The sequence below is a fragment of the Pseudorca crassidens genome, chromosome 12 (genome assembly GCF_039906515.1).
Source record: "Pseudorca crassidens isolate mPseCra1 chromosome 12, mPseCra1.hap1, whole genome shotgun sequence".
NCBI lineage: Eukaryota > Metazoa > Chordata > Mammalia > Artiodactyla > Delphinidae > Pseudorca > Pseudorca crassidens.
In genome coordinates, this window is record NC_090307.1 from 51772000 (window position 1) to 51792501 (window position 20502).

General features: G+C 46.9%; 1 protein-coding gene across 6 annotated transcripts in view; it reads right to left on the reverse strand.

Moving 5' to 3' along the window:
- Positions 1-20502, reverse strand: part of LAMA3 (laminin subunit alpha 3) — a 241390-nt gene that overhangs the window by 69703 nt on the left and 151185 nt on the right. For 4 of the 6 annotated variants that reach the window (XM_067699449.1, XM_067699451.1, XM_067699450.1 and 1 more), the window contains 8 exons: positions 19639-19783; positions 18545-18685; positions 16728-16889; positions 13754-13852; positions 11282-11365; positions 8220-8450; positions 4114-4227; positions 251-360 (listed from right to left, as the gene is read on the reverse strand). In XM_067699449.1, the coding sequence (XP_067555550.1) occupies positions 251-360; positions 4114-4227; positions 8220-8450; positions 11282-11365; positions 13754-13852; positions 16728-16889; positions 18545-18685; positions 19639-19783 (1086 nt within the window). Of the gene's footprint in view, positions 1-250; positions 361-4113; positions 4228-6798; positions 7794-8219; positions 8451-11281; positions 11366-13753; positions 13853-16727; positions 16890-18544; positions 18686-19638; positions 19789-20502 lie in introns of those variants that run through there. The other 2 variants (XM_067699454.1, XM_067699455.1) reach the window with 2 other exon arrangements.

Consider the following 20502-nt stretch of genomic DNA (forward strand, 5'->3'; position numbering starts at 1 on the left):
TTTTATTAAGATAGCATTCACATACCATAAAATTCACTCATCTCATATGTTCAATTCAATGGCTTTTAGTATGCTCACACAATTGTACAATCGTGACTGCAATTTTTGAGCGTTTTCATCACCCCTAAAAGAAACCTCATACCCTTCAATAGTCACTTCCCATTTCCCTCCCACCAGCCCCTCCCCAGTCCTAGGCACCCACCAAACTCCCTCCTGTCTCTAATAGATTATTTTCAAACTTCCACAGTACCTGTTTGAATGAGGACACGGGCAGACCCTACAGGATCCGTGGACAGCGTTCCCATAGTAACCCTCTTTGCAGCGCTCACAGTGTTCCCCGGCAGTGTTATGACGGCAGTTCTTGGGACAGATAAAGAGTAAAATTAATAACACCCTATTACCTTTACTGCTATTGAGATCATTGTCTTAATTACTCACACAATTGTAGCTCAAATCTGCTGACACTACAGAGTGCTATTGGTTTTGCTAACCACATGCTTTTCCTATCTAGCCAATGATTGTTGGTGCTAAAAAAAAGGAAGCGCCCTTCTGTTAGCTATTTGGTGTCACCATCGGGAGGCAGGATGAAATGAAGTGAGACCAGCTGGGTTCAAATCCCACGCTAACATTTAGTAGCTGTGGGATCTTGGGCAAGTCCCTTCACCTCTCTGGGCCTCAAGTGTTTTTTTTATAAATCAATATTACTGGTGGGGGCTTCCCTGGTGGCGCAGTGGTTGAGAGTCCGCCTGCCGAGGCAGGGGACGCGGGTTCGTGCCCCGGTCCGGGAGGATCCCACATGCCGCAGAGCGGCTGGGCCCGTGAGCCATGGCCGCTGAGCCTGCGCGTCTGGAGCCTGTGCTCCGCAACGGGAGAGGCCACAACAGTGAGAGGCCCGCGTACCGCAAAAAAAAAAAAAAAAAAAAAAATTACTGGTGTGTGATTTACATACAATTCTAATTTTCTTAAAATGTACAGTTAAAATAACACCCACTTTCCAAGGTTGTTGGGAGGACTTGGGGGACCCACGGAGGAGTCTCTCAGGGGCACCGGATGAGGGGGCTGCCAGCTTCACTTTGCTCGGCTGCCCTGACTCTCTCAGAAACATCTGTTCTTTTGATCTAAGTGTTTACCTTTCCACATTAGTTTCCTCTCTTTTATAACTCCAAATGACAATTTTAAAGAAGAACTTCCTGGAGAGGGCTATTTTAGTCCTGTCTCTACTTAGTTCTGAGCTGAAAACACCGAGGAAACAAGAACGTGGAGAAACAAGAATTGCAGTGAGGCCACCTGTATCCTACGAAAAATCCCTCTGAACTCTGGTCCTTTATGGGGGCACAGGGAGAGGAGTGAAGAAAGGGGCTAGAACATAAGTTGCTTGATAAAGTCCCATAAGAATGTCTGAAATGCCCCTCAACCTCAGGGGACAGTATCTGCCCCGGAATCTGTCTTCATCAGTCCTGCAGATTTGAGGCATCTGCCTATCAGGTTTCCTTGTTTTACTGTGAATAAGTAAATGAGTGAATGAATGAATGAATCCATATCCACCCCCACAGCACGTGCTCTCCGAACTCCACGGGACACCAAACATCTACTGGGCACGAACTAGATACCCAACTATGGTAGGTACCAGGGATGCAAAGATGGATCAGTACCCTGACTCGGGTAGACAGAAGCCTGTGAATAGACATCTTCAATATAATGTGGGAAAGATGATGACAAACGTGTGGCAGCATGTCATAAGGGCAGGAGGAACCTCAGGGGAGGTGATGATGCCTGCGTGGGGGACAGAAGGAGAGGACTGAGCTGGGTGGAGAAGTGTGGAAGGGCATTCTGGGCACACGGATCAGTGTGCACAGAACCTCTGTCTTGCAGGAGCACAGCGGCGTGCGTGGGCAACGCGAAGCAGTTGGTATTCCCCAGGGTGAAGTGCAAGGGGGCGGGATGTGGCTGGAGAGGCAGCAGCGCAGATCAAGGGGGCCCTGAGGCCGCCCGAGGAGTGTGGACATCTGGCTGTGAGCCTCAGGGGAGCCCCGAGGCAGCTCTGAGTTTCAGATAAATCATCCTGGGGGCAGGGGGAGACAGGCTCCAGCAACAGGGAATAAAAAGGAGGAAAACTGAAGAGAGAGGATGAGAAGAGAAAGGGGAAGGGACTGGGAACGGAGGAGAAGATGAGCGGTGACTGGGCACAGAGGGCAGGGGAAGTGGGGAGAAAGCAGGCCAGGAGAAGAGGGAGAGGCAGGGCCTTGGTGGAGAGAAGGGAGCCCGTCATCAGAGCTCCCTCCAGCCCACCGCACCCACGGGATGCATCACCACCTCCAGCTCCCTCCCCACTGGACACACACTGCTGTACTGGCCAGGGATTGGGCTGGTTTCTTTGCACACGTCAAAGCTCATTCTTGAAACGACAGGGAGATGTGCACACGTGTGAAGGTCCCAGATTTTAAAATTGACTCTGGACCTCGAGAGGCAGAGGCCAATCTGCAGATCGTCCCATCTGCTAGTGGAAGGTGCTTGGTTTCCTCGTTTCTGTTCTTTGAGGATGAGGGCTGCATCCTCAGCTCCCACACGATGGCCATGACGGAGAGCAGGGCCAGCACTCACTGCCTGCCATTGAGCAGCACCTGTGTGCCTGTACACGTGTGTGTACGTGTGTGCAGGTGCATACGTGCATGTGTGCACCCAGGTACATCCCCCCACGAGACAGCAAGCCTCCTGAGACCAGGGATTACGTCCGATGGTTTTAACCCCCAGCACTTTGCTCAGTCCCTCCCACAAGAGCAAATACTCAGGAAGCGTTCCCTGAATGAATTGTTTCTAGAGGCTCCATGGCCATTAGGGACAAGTGTAGACGGAGGTACAAAGAAAAGTGGGAAAGAAAATCTTGTGGTTTGATGAAAACATGAATTACGACTCTCACGAGTGATCTTTTCACCGGTGGCTGAACCACAGAGAAAACTCCCTTTTTTCTTTGGCAGTTTTTATAAAGTGGACTCGACATCTAGCAACAGTTTAATGACAAGATAAGTATTTTTCATGAAATTGTCTACCTGTGATCCACACACCATACAGTATGAAACACAAACTATTATTTGAGATACCTAAGAGCTGGAAGACAACATTACCCAACATCTTTTATTCCTTTTGAACTTATAAGGTTAAAATCCTACAGAATATTCCATCAGGCTCTTTACAACAATTTCCTGTCCTGGCCTGTCCCGTCTTGCAGAGGAAGCAGCTCCCCGGGACATGCCGAACGCGCATAAAATAGCCTAGGAACTCAAAGAGCTGAAACACACTCTAGTTGCCTTACACAATGCAGAGGAAACCTGCGTCAGGACAATGTATTTCCAAACAGCACAACGGAAGCGGGGGCTCTGGTTTCCTGGGGGCACTGGTGAGCGCTCCTTTCCTTGGAACTGTCCGTCCTCCCTCTAATTGGGGAGGCCCTGGCTACCAGGGAGAGGACCTCTGAGGACAGGGAGGAAGCCAGCAGAATAAAACCTCTTCTGCGTCAGGATGCATGAGAAAGATCTCCTGAGAATCTAATTTTCTGGGCGAGAATTTTCTAACATATTCCAAAACAGGATAGCTTTCCGGTGGCTAAGTCGTAAACCGCTGGGACTCCCCTTGCCTGTCTTCCCCCATAAACCCACTGCCTTGGCAGCCGTGGCGGCGAGCGTGTGCCCCCCGCCCTTCTTAGCATCTCCTCCTCCTGTCGTCGCTTTCTGGAGCTACCTGACAGCAATGAGGTCTCCTCTCGCGACCTCCTGTCACCCCAACAAAACTGGGGTCCAAAGTAGTAGCTCTGGCTTATTATACCCTGGCAAGGGTTAAGCCCCAGGATCTACCCACTACTATCATCTAAGAGAGATTTAGAATCTAAGGTATAATTTAATTGCTCAGACAGGTGTTCTCTGACGGCACACGTTAAAATGGAGGGAAAAGTGAGTGGGAAATAATTCAGCTTGGTTACCTGGAGACCCCTGGGTTCACACGGCAACCTGTATCTAGGGTTTGGTAGGAGATGCGACATTTGATATCTCAGGGCCTAGCAGAGGGGGATGGGGAGACATAGATTGTCTGCTGGTAGCATCAGAGCATCAATTTACTCACCATGCATATTCCCGAGCCATCCTGGCAGCGATTTGAATGTCCGTTGCAATTGCAGGGAACACACCGTCCGGTATATAAGCCTTTGTTATCCCGATAGTATCCAGGGCTACAACCCTATTTTTCAAACAGAGCACTTGGTCAATACAGAGAAAGAAATTATCATCCAAAGCAGGTGACCATTCTGACTGTCAAGGATCCCCTTTCTATCTTTGCTCCTTTAGTTGGTATGTGGATTTCTACTTTCAAATGTGAGCCAGGTCCACTTGCTATTTTGGTCAGCTTCTCTTGTCTTCACACCATGGTAGGTGTGTGTGTTGGTGCCCGCGTTGGAGACGTGTGGTGGGGAAATCAGAGCAGGGGGAAGGGTGGGGGGGGAGTATGGAAGTAGGATGCCTCTCTCCTCCCACCAGTGGTTTTGAGGGCCAGTGGAGGGGTGGAGTGCTGAAAAAGCAGAGGATCAGGACCTCAGTCCTTCGGGGGGAGGACCTCTGAGCAAATCCCTTCAAGTTCAAGTTCTCTTTGGGTAGCCAGTCCCTCTCCAAGTGTGGGTTTGGGCTGGTGGGGAGCAGTATGGGAGGAAGAGGAAAGACGGGGTTTTCACTGGGATCTATACAACAATGGCAGAACTGGTGGGACCCTTTCACTGCCACTCACTGGTCTATGGGCTACAGGGAACCCCAGGGAAAACAACCAGCTTGCATCCTAGTACAGAACTTGGCAGGGTTGTTTGGTTCCGATTGAACACCAAGACCCAGCCTGAGGAAAGCTCTGGAGTGTGGTCTCCTCTTGTTCAATACTGCTTCGATTAATTCTGTCTCCACTAATTGTCTCTTTCCAGTGTAACACACGTGATTATTTTTCATGTGGATGAAAAGAATTACGGTTTTCTTTTGATGAACGGATATTTTTTTAAAAAGATTCTAGTGAAGAATGTCCCCAAAAGAAGAAAAGCAAGTATCAGCGTACCAGCCATTAAAAATTATTTAGATTTCTGTCTTTAAAGAGAATGATGGGCATTTTCTTTATTTTGCCAGAGCCAATCAGTGCACTGATTAAAGTCAGGTGTTATCCCTAGTTTCTTTCAGTGATCGCCTATACAGCTTTTCTTTTAAAGCATCAGGAAAAATTAATACTTCAACATAAAAGATCATCTTTTATCTAATCTCTTTAAACAGCACGTACGTCTATGAGACTCTGCGGTTACAGTCAAGGGAAATCTGCTCTCATTCATCCATGGCCTTAAAGGTCTCTAGCTGGCCAGGTTGGGGAAAGGAAGAAGCCAATGTGCTGGGGGAGAAAGAAGCTCACATCTTCCCTAGAGTGGAATATTCCAGTTTTGGCTAGAAGCTCCTTCCAAAAATGACACAATGATGCCAAATCGTACACAATAACAATACTATAACTTACAATATAATTTTCCCTTCAGCTATTAAGAACCACGTTTAGGCAAAAGAATGCATTGCAAAAACTTAGACTACTTTATGTGTTCTATGAATAGGCTTGTCTAAAGGAGAATCCAAATATGAAAGGAATGTTCTTGAGCTGAAAGCACGACTGAGAGATACATTTGAATGAAATTCAGCCAGTGGTGGTGTGATCGTATCTGCAATCTCTACTAACAAGGGACAAGTGCCTTATAATTATCACCATATATCACATTACATGCTTGTAAAATAATCCAATTTGGTAAAGAACAAATTATCCAAATAAAAAAATATATCTGGTTTGATTATGACAACATGTCCAGTAAAAGCCTTAATTAAATATGCTTTGGGGGGTAGGATGGTCTATGCTGGTTAAAGTGAATCACCCATCTTAATGTGCTCTTGATTAGAAACAGAAAAGTACTCTGCAAGAGTTACACATCATGTGACTCAGAACATTTGTCAGTTACCGAAATATAATCATTTTCTCACCTCTATAAGGCAAACAAACTCCAGATTTAACATAAAATGCCGGTTCAACTAAGTAGATTGTACTGAAGACTTATTCTAAGTGAAAATGAATGTATCCTAATATATTATTTCAGTAAAGAGGCTTTGCAACTAATCATTTTAAGTGATAATTTTTCAGGATAACTTTTCCAATAAACTTTTGTAGTACAAATGATACAATTCTGTCTCTATCAAGTTTCCAGGGCTACTTCAGCGGCCATTGAATCTATTTCTCTGTGAATATACATGTACCATCCAGGACGTTTAAAGACAGTGAAAGCAGAATTTTTGAGTGTTTAATGTCTGGCAAATTGAAGCACGTCTGTTAGGTATTATAGAAAATTGATCTCATCACTTTCTTAAAAAGGGATTTCACTGATTCTCATGGTTAACTTTGTGGGTAATTTCTCTCCCAAACAGAATTCGGAAGCCTATAGGCAACAGACTCTTTTGTCCTGAGGCTTGGGTTACTCTCAAAAGGGCACAGAGTTTCCTAGATATTAACATCCCACAGGCATTCAAACTCTAGCTGTCTCAGCACTTCCAGGTGGGCTGATATTTATAGGATTTGTGGTTAACAGCTCAGGAGAGCAATCTGTCAGGCACCGTCATAAACACTGCCTGTCAACGGGATGGGGGGCCATCAGTCCTTCCTCCAGCCCACCCACTCCTCACTCATCACCCTAACTTAAAATCTCACGGAGCTGGGAACCCTTCCCCACCCCAACCCAAAATGTAAAAGGGACGTTACCTGGCTGGGTTTAAACTCCACATAACTTGCTTGCTGTTGGCTTTGACCGGGCAGCTGAGGAAGCACTACCCTTTGCTGCTGTGAACTGTATCCCAGACACTGCCCCAGGGCTGCCCCAAAGATCCACAGCCATCCCGCGCTCCGGGTGGACCCCCTCACTGCCGGGGGCATCCTGGTCTCTGGGTGTCCTGCTGGCTGCACGCAGACCTCTGCCTCTTCCTCTTATACCTGCCCTTCCTGCTCAGTGCCCAGGCCCGGCTGACTCAGGTAAGGCAGGCTGTCTGCGGCAGGAGGCCCCACCTGTAAACTTCACCCATGAGTCAGCCTGTGAGAGAGCGCACATAACAGTCCCGTGGGGAAGCGCGCCGCTCTGTAATTCCTGCCAGGTGGGGCAGGCGCCACCTTCTACCCACCTCACCCCCCAGACAGCACAGGCCGCTGTAAATCACAGGCTGAGTCAGACGCCAAGGACACGCCCTGGCCGGAGGGTGGTAATCCAGAGGTCCCTCTCTCTCCCTTGGGCTCTGAATTTCTTTAAATCGGGCTAGAAAAAAGGGAGAAGGCAGGGGGAAGAAGAATGGAAGCACCTGGGGACTAAAAGTTACATGGCAGGAGTCCTGAGAAAACCACGGTGGCTATATTATATTTTAACCAGCAAAATATAATTTTAACCTGCAAATATATTGTATTTGCAGGTTAAAACAGAAACTGACGTGCAGATCACCTTGGGGTTTTCTGCAATCCAGGGGTCAGGATGGAAAGTGAAGGATGTGGCTAATTCCACATCCGAGGCATGCCTGGAATTCTCAGAATGACAATGCTTGCTATTTCCTGTTAATTGCACTAACTGCTGTGGGTTTTTTCCCTCTCTTCAGGAAGAGAACATTATCTGCAGTTTGAGACATGAAATGGTTTCATTTTGCGGCACCTTTTAATCACCTGAGGACAGTCAGGTTGACTGGGCCTCCAATGAGGATCTGCTGTGAGCTGGAAACTTGGACTGCAATTTCCTTTGAATAATCAGCATATTCACTGGGCTGTAACTGTTGGGGTGGGTGGTGGAGGGAGGCTCTGGATTAGAGAAAGGCTTGAGAACCCTGGGTCAGCTACTGGGAAAGCAGTGGCCCACATACTGGGATGCCCATGGGCGGGGTCCTTTCTGCTTCCCAGAAAGTCCAGATTTCTGCAACCCCCAGGATCCACCGAGCTTCTGTGGCTTTCCGATGGATTTTGAGACACGTGTGATTTCTTTTTCATATTTAATACCTGCAAGTGGTCCAGGTAAGATAGAAGCTAGAGCCCAGCAGAAATCTGTTTGATGGTCAGAGGGCCCCAAATCGTCCAGCAATGCTGGACAGCAGACAGGAACAGCAGCCACAGGAGACCCTGGGGGGATTTTACGGTTTAGGAGCGTTTCCTACCTGACATGAGTCACCTGTGTAGTCAGGGGGGCAGGCACACATCTCTACATTCTGTGCTTGACGTCCACTTCCTGTTTCCGAGGCCTCCTCCAGCCCCACCCCGCTCAGGGTGAGCCGCTGTGTCTCGGTGAAGTAGAGGCCCCGGAGATGCACACCTTGCAGTCTAGACAGCACCATCATCAACTCTTCCCGAGTCACGGGGGCACCGCTGCTGGCGTGTCTGAAGTTTCCCTACATGTGAAAGCAGAGAGGCAAGGTCTCCCTGTGGTAAGCTCACTCCCAGGGCCTTCAGAGCCAGCCAGCCAGAAGGAATCCAATAAAGCCATTTAAAATGCATCAGGGGAAAGATAAATAAAATGCATCAGGAAAAATACTAAAATAAGATAGGTAAGTAGACACAGTGGATTTATATTCAGAAATCACATGTCCTGGGTTATTTCCAAGAAGGGAGAAGGCCACGAGGAAGGGGGAAAAAATGAAGGCAGGAAATAAGGAGCAATAAAGTGAGATCAGATTTCCCAGTGTTAGGCTTATTGTAAAAGGCACTTTTTTTTTTTTTTTTTTTTTGCGGTACGCGGGCCTCTCACTGTTGTGGCCCCTCCCGCTGCGGAGCACAGGCCCCGGACGCGCAGGCTCAGCGGCCATGGCTCACGGGCCCAGCCGCTCCGCGGCATGTGGGATCTTCCCGGACCAGGGCACGAGCCCGTGTCCCCTGCATCGGCAGGCGGACTCTCAACCACTGCGCCACCAGGGACGCCCTAAAATGCACTTTTATTTGCGCAAGCAGTGAGAGTGAGAAAGATACAGGAGAGAGACATGGAAACTGAATAAGTCACACAGCTCAGATCATTCATTAAATGTTCATAATTGTGACAGTACAATCTTTTCTTGCACATACACATGCATATTATTTTATTTTTATGATGGTAAATAACATGTAACATAAAATTTACCATCTTAACCATTTTTAACAGTAGGGTACAAGAGTGTTAATTATATTTACATCATTGTGCAACAGATCTTTAGAAGTTTATCATCTTGCAAAACTGAAACTCTGCACCTATTAAGCAATAACTCCCGTTTCCTCCTCCCGCAGCCCCTGGCAACCACCATTCTCTTTTCTGTTTCTATGAATTTGAGTACTTTTTTTTTTTTTTTTTTTTTTGCGGTACGCGGGCCTCTCACTGTTGTGGCCTTTCCCGTTGCGGGGCAACAGGCTCCGGATGCGCAGGCTCAGTGGCCATGGCTCACGGGCACAGCCGCTCCGCGGCATGTGGGATCTTCCCGAACCGGGGCACGAACCCGTGTTCCCTGCATTGGCAGGCGGACTCTCAACCACTGTGCCACCAGGGAAGCCCCTGAGTACTTTTTTTTTAAATATAAATTTATTTATTTTTATTTTTGGCTGTGTTGGGTCTTCGTTGCTGCGCGCGGGCTTTCTCTAGTTGCGGCGAGCGGGGGCTACTCTTCGTTCCGTTGCACAGGCCTCTCATTGGGTGGCTTCTCTTGTTGCAGAGCATGGGCTCTAGGCGCGCGGGCTTCAGTAGTTGTGGCTCTCGGGCTCTAGAGCGCGGGCTCAGTAGTTGTGGCGCATGGGCTTAGTTGCTCTGCGGCATGTGGGATCTTCCCAGACCAGGGCTTTAACCCGTGTCCCCTGCATTGGCAGGCGGATTCTTAACCACCGTGCCACAAGGGAAGCCCTGAATCTGAGTACTTTAAATACCTCATACAAGTGGAATCGCACAGTATTTGTCTTTTTGTGACTTGCTTATTTCAGTTAGTGTACTGTCCTGAAGTTTCATTCATGTTCTAGCATGTGACAAGACTTTCTTCTTTTTGAAGGCTGGATTATATTCCAGTGTATGTACATGCCACATTTTCTTCATCCATTCACCTGTCAATAGACATTTCAGTTGCTTCCACCTTTTGGCTATCGCGAATAGTGCTGCAGTGAACATGGGTGTGCAAATATCTTCAAAATCCTCTTTTCAGTTCTTTGGAACATAGAGTTGACCCTTGAATAATGCAGGTGCCAACCTTATGAGCAGTCAAAATTCTGCGTATAACTTCACAGTTGGCTCTCCACACCTGTGGTTGCAAATTCGCAAATTCAACCAACTGCAGATCATGGAGTAGTGTGCATTTACTGGAAAAAGATTCAGCCATTTTTCTTGAATAAATGCTTTTCAGATTCCACAAGCCTTTGGTTAACTGTCAGAGTTCTAAAATAGTTGATTTTGACCATTTCTGCCACATTGCTTTTATGGAGGAAAAACAGGTTCTTCACCATTTTTGCTGGCATCACCTCTCTCATATAAAAAGAATCACATAATAGATGGGCTTTTGTGTCTTGTTTCTTTCCTTCAGTATAATGTTTTTGAGGTTCGTCCACAGTGTGGAAAGTATCCATACTTTGTTCCATTTATTGCCAAATAGTATTCCATTGTATGGGTGGACAAGTACAGAAATGTTACAATGTGTCTGGGAGTTCAAGGTACTTGAAAAAGTATCACCTTGAGGATATATTTACTAATCCTCACTGGACGTATTTAATAATATAATTGGAACACTCTAAAGGAATAATTGTAACCATGTAGGTTTAATACAATGCTTTATAATTTGATGAGCTTTTTCCTTCATTTAGCTATATTATTCTTACTTCTTCTGGTGTTAGATGTTTTTGTGACTTTTCTTTTTATTCACCCCAAGCATTTGTTGGACAGTCACCAGGTCCCAGGCACTGAGGGAGGCCTGAGGATGACGGGGAGCTACATGGTAGCATTTACAGACTCACAGAGTTTACAAAACAAGGATACTTAGGTGTAACACAGGAGAGACAGTGGTAAGTCCCATAAAGATGGTGCAACAAAGCCCTGTGAGGATGGAGCCCTGTATATTTTACACAATTTATATTTTTAATTTAGATATCTAAATTACATTTATATAAATATAGTTAATATTTTAAATTCATAAAATAAGTCAGAAAAACAACTCTCTGAAAGAACTAAACCGTGGGACAAAAAGGCTCATCAAGCAGAATTTCATGTTTGCTTTTCCATTACCTCTACCACCTGCACTCGCCCATGATGCAGCCGGTCTGGCCGGGGGTCATTCGGCCCCTCATGGATGACGGACATGTGCTGACCCTGTTTAAAGAAACACGTGCATGTGTCAGTGGCTTGGTTGGGATATTTTGAGGTTTCTGACTGATCTAGGAACAAACGTCTATGGATCTGCATTACATGAGGTGCCTGATTCTAAACGAGTAGCTGCAAAATGAACTGACTGGCAAAAGGAGCAGTGACGTGGGAACGGAATAATAAGCCCTAACACGGTTCATTTTCACAAATAGGAAACGAGGAGAATTCTCTTGACTGGGAGTGGCTTAAAAAGATGGAAACAGTTTTTTAAAAAAAATGATGCTTTGTAGTCAATGCATGAGGTGCTGGTTTCCTTACTGCCTACAGGACCGCATGGGTAGCGAGAAAGTGCTTTGCGGGGTGGGTTAGTGGGGAGGGCGGGGAGGGTAGAAGGTTGGCGAGGCTGCCTGTGCAGCCTGCATAGATAGGGAGCAGCAGAGCTGGCATATGGGGGAGGAATTAGCCCTGCAGCCCATACCCTGCAGGACCCAGCCCTGCTCACTTAGCCTCCGCACGCCCGTCCCCATTACGGTGGCTCTCGAGGGTCCAATGGGAGGGTCAGCACCCACAAGCAGCACGCTCACCCCACACCCACACACACAAGTACAGCTTTTCTGTTGTAGCACCAAACCCCAAAGCGTTTCATTCATTAGAGCCAGTTTTCAGAAAGAAAAGCATTATCTGCGATCACTAATTGAAAACCTTAATCTAAGAAACGTGCCCATAGGCTTTTAACTTCAGTGGTTTGGAGCAAAGCAGCGGAGTAAATGTTTCATGAGCCTAAATTACTTTCCATGTTTGAAGATAAATTAAGAAGAAATTTTGGTCATTACTTCTCCATGAATTCCAACAGTCTGCATTAAAATATAGGCATACTAATGGCCTGAATTTGAGATGCTCTGCAAAAATAATGAAGCTGAAATACAACATGTCATAACAGTATTCTTACCATGGAACTATTTTTCCGTAGACTATAACTCTGAAATCTTGAGTGCTTCCTTTTCAAGTTGTTTTGCAAAGGTTCCTTTGAGAACCTTTTAAAACAACAGTTCAATACACTTGGGTGCCAGTAGAAACAAAACACAACACGGCCGCGCCTGAACACAAAAAGCTACCAGAATGCGAGGCCCTCATCTGGGATGAGGCATGTGGGATTTTCCAGTCCCCTCTTATACCGTGAATGACACAAGAAAACCCTTCAGGAAGCTGGAATTGCAGCGCATTAATTATAGCACAAGTTCAGGCTACGGCACCTCACCCCATGTGCGAGGTTCTGTATGCTGTAGGCGATTCAATGCAGGATGCGATATCACCCCTTACCTCAAGATTTTCCAGACTGCAGTTCTGGACTGTGTGCCCGGCACATAGCATGTGGGTGTCACTTCTCTTCTCAGAAAACCAAAGGGGCTCCCCACCGTCTACCTCAGGCCAAATTTCTCATCATGGCATTAAACACCCCCCTTCCTACACTTCCGGGCTTGTTTTCAATGGCCCAGCACGTGCTGATAACACAGCCAACTTGGACTGCTCACGCCTGGCGCGCTGCTCCTCTGCCTAGGTTCAGCTTACTCTCTGCCAGGGAAGGGGAAGTGTGTTTCTCCTCTCACGCTCATTCTTAAAGGCGTGGCTCAAAACTAACCTTTTCCATGAAGTCTTCTGAGGGCACCGACTACATAAGCCCCCACTTGGACTCCAGCTCCCAGAGTCTTGTCTGGACTTTGTCTCAAAGGCTTACTGTTCAGTGGACTGTAGGTCTTTGGTCATTTCTCTCATCTCCCCTCCTGGTTACACTTTATTTTTTTTTTGGTACACGGGCCTCTCACTGCTGTGGCCTCTCCTGTTGCGGAGCACAGGCTCTGGACGTGCAGGCTCAGCGGCCATGGCTCACGGGCCCAGCCGCTCCGCGGGACGTGGGATCCTCCCGGACCGGGGCACGAACCCGTGTCCCCTGCATCGGCAGGCGGAATCTCAACCACTGCGCCACCAGGAAAGCCCCTAGTTACACTTTTTTTTTTGAGGACAGGGATTACCTGTCCTTTACGAGCCCAGCAATGTGACTTTGCAAACAGGGAGGTCTCAAAAATGTGAGACAAAATTGAAAGATAGAAACATAAAACAAGTTTATGATGAGGCAGTGATTGTGAGACGCCAAGTGAGAGATGGGTAAGTTCTTTGAAGGGAAGAAAAGAGAAACCATTTGGGGCTGGGATGGCCAGGGACCAAGGATCCTGAGGAGGTGCTACGTGCTCTAAACTTCCCTTTGAGTTTCTACAAAATACTGGAAATGACTGAATCCAAGCTTTCTGTACGCCACTTATCAAGATGTCCTAAAACTGGATTGGCACCAATTGCAACTGCCACTTTCTGCTCATTGGGTCGTGTTCTGACACCTACGGTGAGCTGCACATCTGGCTTCTTTTCCAGAAGAACCATGTCACCAGGCAGTCCAAAGGACTTCATTTGGTAGGTGAGGTAGCCACCATACGAGGAAACCTGAAATTGAAATAGTAGGATTAATAGCACAAGCATTAAAAGAGAACATGGCAACATTAACTCATCTACGAAGTACACTGGCACATAGATCTGGAAAGATACACAATCAGCCTGTTAACAGTGGTCATTTCTACTGAGTGGAATTTAAGATGACATTTTAACTTTCTACTTTCTGCCATTTTATATCAATTAAAATGTTTAACGTGAACATGATTGAGTTTTACAAGCAAGAAGATACTTCTGTTAAAAAGAAAAATAGTCATGCAGAAACAAATAAGATCCTTTTATTCTAGATGATGACTAAACCAAAATGTCTATTTAATCCACGGCTATTCTAAGAAATCTAGGCCGTTGCTTTCCTATTTAATGGAGAGACTTGGTTAACATCTATCAGTTACAAAATGAACCTCTATAAATAAATTGTCAAAAAAAAAACCTTCCCGGGCTTCCCTGGTGGCGCAGTGGTTGAGAGTCCGCCTGCCGATGCAGGGGACGCGGGTTCGTGCCCCGGTCTGGGAAGATCCCACATGCCGCAGAGCGGCTGGGCCCGTGAGCCATGGCCGCTGAGGCTGCGCGTCCGGAGCCTGTGCTCCGCAACGGGAGAGGCCACAACAGTGAGAGGCCCGCGTACCGCAAAACAAAACAAAACAAAAAAACAACTTCCCCTGAGGGCACATGGTGCATATTTCCTAAGCGATTCTGCATTCTCCTAGATGCATAAGCCACGTCCGCCTGTACCACCAGGTATACGGGCCTCCTCTCAGTGCTGCCTCCGCAGCATGACGGTGGTGGAAACATGGAGGTGAACGATCATGGGTTTTTTTAGACAGCGACTTCACCTCTGGTCCTGATATCTCCCACCCTTACAGTAAAAACTGATCAAGAAGGAAGGAGTGACCGAAGGATGGAAATGAGAGGCAACATCATCTCAGGGAAGGCAGACAAAATACCCTTACTGGAGATGCACATAAGCTGGTGCAGGGAGGAGGGGCAGCCCTGCAGGGCCCCCAATCCACTGAAGTGCTTCCCTAGAAGCTACAGCCTACACAGCTTCACAGAGTTATGACCTTAGAATCTGGAAGTATTCCAAGGTCACATCTTGAATCATCTTATTGAGATGAAGTTTTGCCTTTTTGATGGACTGAGGAGGTTAAAAATATGTCTACGTATCCTTTGATATTCTTGCTTTCAAGAGGTGGAGCTTAATTCTCCTCCCGGAGTGTGAGCTGGGCTTTGTGACTGGGTTCTAACGAACAAAATATGTTAGAAGTGACGGTGTGTCATTTCTGAAATCAGGTGACAAAAACGTTGTTCTCCCTCCCTGTCTCTTTCTCTCTTTCTCTCTTTCTCTCTCCTCTCCCCTCCCACCCACCTCTTTCTCTTTCCCTCATTTGCTTTGGAGGAAGCCAGCTGCCATGTCATGAGGACCCTCAGGCAGCCTACGGTGGGCCTCACGTGAATAGGAACTGAAGCCTCTGACCACCAGCCAGCCAGGAACACTGGCCTGCTGACAACCACGCCAGTGAGCTTGGCAGTGGATCCTCCAGTCCCAGATGCCTGCAGCCCTGGCTGACATCTTGACCACAACCGCAGGAAGGACCCTGAGCCATCCACTCCTGGATTCCTGATCCATGGAAACTGGGCAAGAAAATGACGGTCTGTTGCTTTAAGCTTCCAAGTTTGTGGGTCATTTGTTAGCCAGGACTAGATGACCAGTAAGTACAGGGCTCGCCATATAGACGTGAAGAGGTATATCACACGAGGGAGAAGTGGGGTCATAGGAGAGGAGCAACATTCCCCATACTCAGAGGTCAAAATCCATAGTCCTTCAACCTGAAGACAGAATCAGAGAGCTCAGGCTGACAAGGGACGAGTATTTAGTCATTGTAGATGTGAGACTGCGGCATCGCCTGGGCTGGGCTCTGTGAAATCCACCCTTTCTCCAAAGCTCTATCCTGGGCCACCAGGCGCATATATCACCTGAGGATGTTTCTACTTCTGTCCATATAAATGAGTGTAGGTGGTCAGGTCCTGGAATAATAACTTACGCAGCACAGGAAAAGCAACTCCTTTATAAGCTCCCCAAGGAGCGTCTAACCACACGTGACTCCCAGTCTCCCAGTTTATCCCTCTTCTCCCCCTTCCCCCCTTGGTAACCATAAGTTTGTTTTTTACATCTGTGACATATACACACTACTACGTATAAAATAGATAACGAATAAGGACTTACTGTACAGCACAGGGAACTCTACTCAATACTCTGTAATGACCTTTATGGGAAAAGGATCTAAAGAAAGAGTGGTATATGTAAATGTATGACTGATCCACTCTGCTGTACACCTGAAACTAACACAACACTGTCAATCAACTATACTCCAATAAAAACTTTAAAAAAAGAAATAAAATGTATTCATGACCACACGTGACTCTACTAATGAAAGCCGTGCTGTCACTGGATCCTGTGCCTCTTTTAATAAACTCATGAGTCACTTCTCAGCTTTTGTTTTCCTGACAAGGGGCCCTTCTTCTGCTTTAAAACAAAGCATTCTCAGCATTGGCATTTAAAAGCATACGTGTGCCATTCGCGGCAGATATTATTTAAATGGTTACTTCCCCAGAGGAAATTTCTTTGGCATTAAGTGAAAATCAGGAAGAACCTGGTGCAGGATTTCCTTTGTTGGTCAGCAACTATGTGGGCCCCTGAGGCCCATACACCCTCAGCCTCTCCATCTTCTGCATTTGTGATTAACCGAAGTTCTTCAGTTTTAGTAACCTGAACTTCCAGAACTTTCCTTCCAGACATCCAGTAGATGGTGCCCGTGCAGTGATGGAGGAGGTCCAGCAAGAGCGTGGGAGAACAGCAGGACTTGGTTACCTTGTCCCCCAAGTAGGAAGCAGGGGCGACCCACGACGCACTGTGAACCGTTGAGGGCAGCTCCTGGAGGTCAGCCACCACGCTGCTGCTGCCCGGGTTGAAGGAGATGGGGATGTCCACTCCGTCCGCCGTCTCCAGGCGCCAGCCCATCATATCCACAAACTGAAACACAGAGGCAATGGATGGAAACGTGTGCCCATGGCATCTTTGACGATGGCTGAATTATGCAGAGTAGAAAGAGCTGTGGGGCAGCCACCTTACTTCAAAGGCTTCCCTCCGGTATCTCCTCTCGTGTCTGACTCCAGTGAGGGAGCCCACTCCCACTCAGCCCCCACCTGACCTATCACAACTAGGAATTCTCAAAGGGTAGCGACCAGACGCACGTGGGACTTATCCTTGTAGCCCAGCACGCATCCTGGTTCCTGACATTTAGTAGGTGTTCAAAAAATATTCAAATAATACACAAATAAGGGTGTGAATAATAACTAGGACTGTGGGCACATTTTAATGGTGAGCTCCTTAGAAAATGTGATGTGGAATACAGTGGACTGCTGTCATTATTTTTCTCTAAATGGAGCGTCAAAATTATTATTATCTTAAAACATTTATTTACTTATTGGGCTGTGTTGGGTCTTAAGTTGCGGCAGGCAGGATCTTTAGTTGCAGCATGAGAACTCTTAGTTGTGGCATGTGGGATCTAGTCCCCTGACCAGGGATTGAACCCAGGCCCCCGGCATTGGGAGCACGGAGTCTTAGCCACTGGACCACCAGGGAACTCCCAAGGAGCATCAAAATTAAATACTCCCCAGATCACAAAGGAAGCCAGGAGTTAAATTATGAGGGGAAGAAAAAGAAGGAACTGACAAGACACAGAGTCAGAATAATGCTTCTGGGTTCCCCTGAGGGTAAGAAGAGGAGACTTCAGGGTGGATTTACAAACTAATTTTTTTTTCCCCCATTACAAGCCTGCATTCCTTTCAGGAGGCAGGCAGTAAAATAGAGAAAATAATCTTTCTTTGAATACTTGCTGGACATTAAGACATGTCACACAAGAAAGCAAGCATGAGACTAATGGTTCATGGAATCATGAAGGCAACAAAAGTTTTAGTTTCCTGGAGTTAATTTTTTTTTAATTAATTTATTTATTCATTTATTTTTGGCTGCTTTGGGTCTTCATTGCTGCGCGCTGGCTTTCTATAGTTGCAGCGAGCCAGGGGCTACTCATTGCTCTGCAGCATGTGGGATCTTCCCGGACCAGGGCTCGAACCCATGTCCCCTGCATTGGCAGGCAGATTCCCAACCACCGCGCCACTAGGGAAGCCCCTCCTGGAGTTAGTTTTAAAACAGGTGAGAAGTAAAGTAAAACAGGAAGATAAGCAGATAAGAAGAAATGAGGGGCAGGAACAACTAACTCCATTTATTTAATGAGTTTTTATTGAGCATCTACTACGTTCCAGATCCTGCTCAAGGCACTGGGATTGTATCAAGGAGCTTACGTGTGAGTGGTGGAGAAAATAGATACGTAATAGACAACCTTTAGAACTGTGATACACGCTATGAAGTACACAGAGAAGGGTGAAACCACAGAGTGAGGGATGGCGTCTCTAAGCACTTGAGCAGAGAGCTGATGAACTGAGGGACATGAGGACATCTGGGGACAGAACACTGCAGGCTGAGGACCAGCGAGCACAACGCTTAACATTCTAACCAAGCAAGATGCTAGAAAACTCCATCACCCTTCGCGTTTCATGCCAGTGCATTACTTCCTCATTTGGAAGTACTAAATAAAAACAAAAGGAGTCTAATGCCCTGCCCACCTTAGCTCTCCTCTTATGTGAGCTGTGACAACGATGACTGACTCCGAAACAAAAGCAGCTGGTACAACCTTTGGGGTTCGCTGGGTCCAGGTAGAATGACCCTTCCTGACACACGTTACATTCTGTACCTTCCACATTTTCCTATTGAAGAAAAACATGAAACAAGAGGTCATTCCTTCTAAAGGTTCTCTGATTGAAGAGATCTAAGTGCACAAATTAAGTATCAACCTAAGATGACAGAACATGGATGCTAACAAAGCATCCAAAGTTACATGGCTGTTCAGCTTTTTACCACATTAATGATTTACACTTTTTTTTTTTTTTTTTTTTGGCGGTACGCAGGCCTCTCACTGCTGTGGCCTCTCCCGTTGCGGAGCACAGGCTCCGGACGCGCAGGCTCAGCGGCCATGGCTCACAGGCCCAGCCGCTCCACGGCAGGTGGGATCTTCCCGGACCGGGGCACGAACCCGTGTCCCCTGCATCGGCAGACGGACTCTCAACCACTGCGCCAGCAGGGAAGCCCCTCACATTAATTATTTAAACTTTTATACCATGTACAAATGGAAGAGAGGATTTCCTAAATTTCATAAGATGCCCTTTGGCAACCTGGAGGTAGAGAAAGAGCACCAGAAGGATTCACGATATGGGGGAAGGGGTTCATCCCACTTACTACCGCTTTAGAACATCCACTGGGACTCGGGGGCTCTCCTACACCCTGCAGAATGCCTTGGAGCAGAGATGATTAACCTGGGGTGCATGGGGCAGGAATAGGCTTCAGGGGAACCCATATACCTCTTGAAACTATAGACAAACGTGTGTGTCGATTTTTCTGAAGACAGTATATATCTGTCATCAGATTCTTAAGGAGGTCTGTGGCCTCTTCAAAGGACAAGAGCAGTGAGGGGGTGGGGGGGGGAGGTCTTCGTTTCTAACTATTTCTATCCAATGAGAATGACTAGAAAGTGCTATAGTCATTATGGAAATCTATCTTGGGTCAATCCCATTTCCCACCTATTTTTATACAATGACTCAGCATGAAGACCCTCCACAATGGTCAATGGCCAACGTCCCCAGCGTTGCACATTCCGTCTTACCTTGCAGAGACAAGACCCTGTCCCCAGGTCACAGCCTGCTGGCTCAGTTCCATCTCTGTTGCATTGGCAGGGGAGGCACTCAGGGAAGCGGTAGAAGCCGGAAGCACACCGGTCACACTGCCGCCCTGTGATTCTGGGCTTGCATCTGTACTTAAGCAAAGGAAGCAAACGTCCTCGTCATCTTTCTACACACGCTTCTAAAGCCGACTTGCACTGCCGCAAGGCAGTTGCTGTATGAAGCCAGTTAAATAGACACAGGGCCTGTCCACGGGGTGCTAGCGTCCAAGGCAGAATGGAGAGAAGCGGATACAAGGCACTCACACAAAATATCTCAAGGTGACTGTCATCCTGATGATGAAAGGGGTCAAAAGATACACACTTCCAGTTATAAAATGAAGAGGTCCTGGGATGTCATGTACAGCATGGTGACTACAGTTAATAACACTGCATTGCATATTTGAAAGTTGGTAAGAGTAAATCTTAAAAATACTTCTCATGAGAAAAAAAAATTTGTAACTATGTACCGTGACGGGTGCTAACTAGACTTACCGTGGTGATCATTTCACGATGTACGCAAATAGCGAATTATTATGTATACACCTGAAACTAATATAATGTTACATGTCAGTTATACCTTAATTAAAAAAAGAACAATGACCATCATTGATGTGATTCCAAGGGCCAGGCTTGGTACTAGGCTCTGGGGTGCACAGAAGGACATAGTCCCTGGGCCTGAGAGCTCTTAAGTGTTGAGGTGGAAATGTGAACGATATACACACAGGATCTAAACAGGGGTTAGAGGGCCAGCTCGGACCCAGCATCCCTGGCGGAGGTGATGCCTGAGCTGGGTGTAAAAGTCCAAGT